At 44.2% G+C, this 3008-nt stretch overlaps 1 protein-coding gene across 1 annotated transcript; it reads right to left on the bottom strand.

The window, feature by feature from the left end:
* Positions 1 to 1234: 1234 nt before the first annotated feature.
* Positions 1235 to 2795, bottom strand: LOC114024658 (endogenous retrovirus group K member 21 Gag polyprotein-like). The gene is made up of 2 exons (XM_027837748.1): positions 1491 to 2795; positions 1235 to 1315 (listed from the first exon to the last, which is right to left on the bottom strand). Exons 1-2 carry the CDS (start codon positions 2793 to 2795, stop codon positions 1235 to 1237), a joined length of 1386 nt encoding a protein of 461 aa, XP_027693549.1.
* Between the last annotated feature and the right edge of the window lie 213 nt (positions 2796 to 3008).

The raw sequence follows: 3008 nt of genomic DNA on the forward strand, positions 1-3008 counted from the left end.
CTTTGGCAAATAGTAGGACTATTTTTCATTCCTTGTGGTAAAACTTTCCATTGATATCTCCTAGCAGGAGCACAGTGATTTGGTGTAAGTATAGAAAATGCAAAATACTTGCAGTCATCAGGGTGCAAGGGAATGGAGTAAAAACAATCCTGAATATCAAGGATCCACAAGGGTTGATGTCTAGGGATCATATTTGGTGAGGGTAGTCCTGTTTGCAAAGGACCCATGTTTTCCATTCTTTTATTTACTTCCCTTAAATCTATTAACATTCTCCATTTTCCTGATTTTTTCTTTATGACAAATACAGGAGAATTCCACGGACTAGAGCTTTCCTCTATGTGTCCCTGCTGTAATTGCTCTCATACTAAAGAATGTAAGGCAGTGAGTTTCTCTTGTGTCAGGCACCACTGATCAACCCACACTGGCTCTTTTGTAAGCCAAACTAATTTATGTGCTGTTAATGAAACATCAGTGGCCCTTATGAAAAATCTGTGCTGATTGTAATACCCATGTCTGTAAGAACATCACGTCCCCATAAAATAAGAGGTAATCCTGCTGTGATATACGGACGGAACTTGTCACTTTTATTGTCCTTTTCCCATGTGAGGGGACGTGTAGAGATTTCTGTTTCTTGATTGCCTCCTATACCTCGTAAAAAGGTATAAGCCAATTCCTTAGGCCACCAAGGTGGCCACTGGTCTGCGGGGAATACTGATTTATCAGCCCCAGTATCAATCAACCCTGTAAATTTCTGTTTTTCTACACTTATAGTATATAGGGGATGGTCCATAGAGACAGCTTGTGTAAAAAATGCTCCTGACCTCCAGCCTTTCTGTGGGCCTTTTATTATGGTAGGATCTTCTATGTGGAATTCTGCAGTAATGGTGATGGCTTGAGCCATGCACTGTACCCTTTCTATATAGGTATCATCATTGTTAGTGTTAATCAAGGTGAGGTGAGGGAGGGAGCCTTTATACATTTGAATTACTGGAACTGCATGTGAGTAGTGCTGATCTGGGGGTGATATGGTAATTAAGGAAAATTCTGGCCCCAATTCTGGTCCAATTCATGGACCAATTGTTGGTCCATGAGTGGGACATTACAGACAGCATGGGGTGGCAGTCTAAAATTATCTAAGCTTCTCAATTTCAATACTCGAATTGTTTTTCTTGGGCAGCTAGAGTCATGTACTTCTTCCCCCATTCGTTTGTGAGAGGGTTTGATTCCTGTACTGTCATCCCCATGGGACAAGTATTCGGGGCTCCCGCAGAGCCCCTGTGCCCATTTCCCGACTTGCATTCAGAAGCCCAATGCCCTAGCTTTTTACATTTCGGACAGGGCGTGGCAGGGCGTCTGTTGTTTGACTTGCAGTCTTTCTTAAAGTGCCCTTCTCTCCCACATTGATAGCATGTTTTCCCTGTTTTTTCCCCTGACTTATGCTCTGCTAAAAATTGATTCATCAACTCAAAATGAAAACACTGAGTCCCTACCTTTTCACATCTCCTTATCATTTCCTGTAAGGTTGCGTCCCTAGGCAAACCTAGCATGGCTTTCTTACAGTCTTCATTGCAGTTTTCTCTAAGTAGTGATTTTATGACTATTTCAGTCCCTTCTACTTCTCCCATTGTTCGTGTGACTGGTTCTTGAATTCTAGCCACGAAATCAACAAAAGTCTCAGTAGCTTTCTGCCGGGCAGCGGTCATAGACTCCTTTGCCTGCGCCTTTTCTGGTATCCTAGACCAAGCTTTTCTAGCTTGTACTGCAATTCTATGATAGCCCTCCTCAGCATATCCTAGCTGTTGGGCAGTGGTAGCAAAATCCCCTGTGCCACTCATCTGTTCGAAGAGGGCTTTTCCTTGGGGTCCAGATGCCAATTGGTATGAAACCATATGGCACTGATCTACAAATTCAGCCATCCAAAAGACAGCAGCTCCAGGAGTCAGAACTGCACGGGCTATTGCCTTCCAATCATTCGGACACAAAATAGAGTTAGAGATAACCTCTAATTGATACATTACAAAAGGTGAAGTAGGTCCATATTGGGCAACTGCTTGTTTTAATTGCAGCAAGGTTTTAAAAGGAATACTTTCATGCCTCCTCCGTACCTGTCCTGGATTAAAGGGATCAGGTTCTTCAATGACCGGATAGAGGCCAATATCCCATTCACTAACACCCTCACCCTTTTCTTTTGCTTCTCTAATGCCCTTTTGTAATGGTGATTCTTCATCGCTGGACTTTGTTGTGTGCGCACCAAGGTGGCCACACCCACTTCCCAAAGTCTGTGGCGCAGTAAGAAATTCTTTTGCAAGAAACTTTCCTCTAACATCCTGTGCAGGAATTTCTGCTTTTGTTGGTGGAAATTCCTTACTATCCTGCTCCCGCAATCCCCGATTCTCGGGAGGGGTCGCTACCAAGTTTCTTAAAGTGTCCTCCAGCTCCCCCAAGTTGGGATAGTGTCCTGGGGGTGGCCGGAGAGGGAGGTCTGCGAGATCTTCTCTTAGTTTAGGAGAGCAAGGTCTACTCGCAGAGGGGGAGGGGAGGGAGGAACCTGTCTGAGTACAGACTGGAAAACACCGGACTTCTCCTTGCTTTTGATTCATCAGAATCTGTTTTACAAGATTGTAGATGGTATAGTCTAAAAGCCTAACTTTTCCAGTGCAAGTACCATCATATGAGGTCAGCTGCTCCCCCAAAATCTTCCATCTCCCTGGCTCAAAGCAACCCTGTTCCAGGAGCCAGGGGGATACCTGAAAAGCCAACATCACAAATTTTCTAAAATCTTTTAGGTGTATCATTATTCCCTCATTCTTTGCTACCTTATATAAAGCTCTGGCATAATTCTCCTCATCTGTGGGAAGGAGAAGCCCTATATTTTGCCCCATTGTGTAAAGCGAAACCTTTACCTTCTCCACCCCCCAAGGATGGGAAACGTCTCAGAGACCCGTTTCCGTCGGGCCGAAAGCTCGAAGCTTGCTGACGTTTTATTCATGGAGTTTAGACTCCGCCCA

Source organism: Vombatus ursinus, unplaced genomic scaffold (genome assembly GCF_900497805.2).
Source record: "Vombatus ursinus unplaced genomic scaffold, bare-nosed wombat genome assembly UNPS02014822.1, whole genome shotgun sequence".
Classification (NCBI taxonomy): domain Eukaryota; kingdom Metazoa; phylum Chordata; class Mammalia; order Diprotodontia; family Vombatidae; genus Vombatus; species Vombatus ursinus.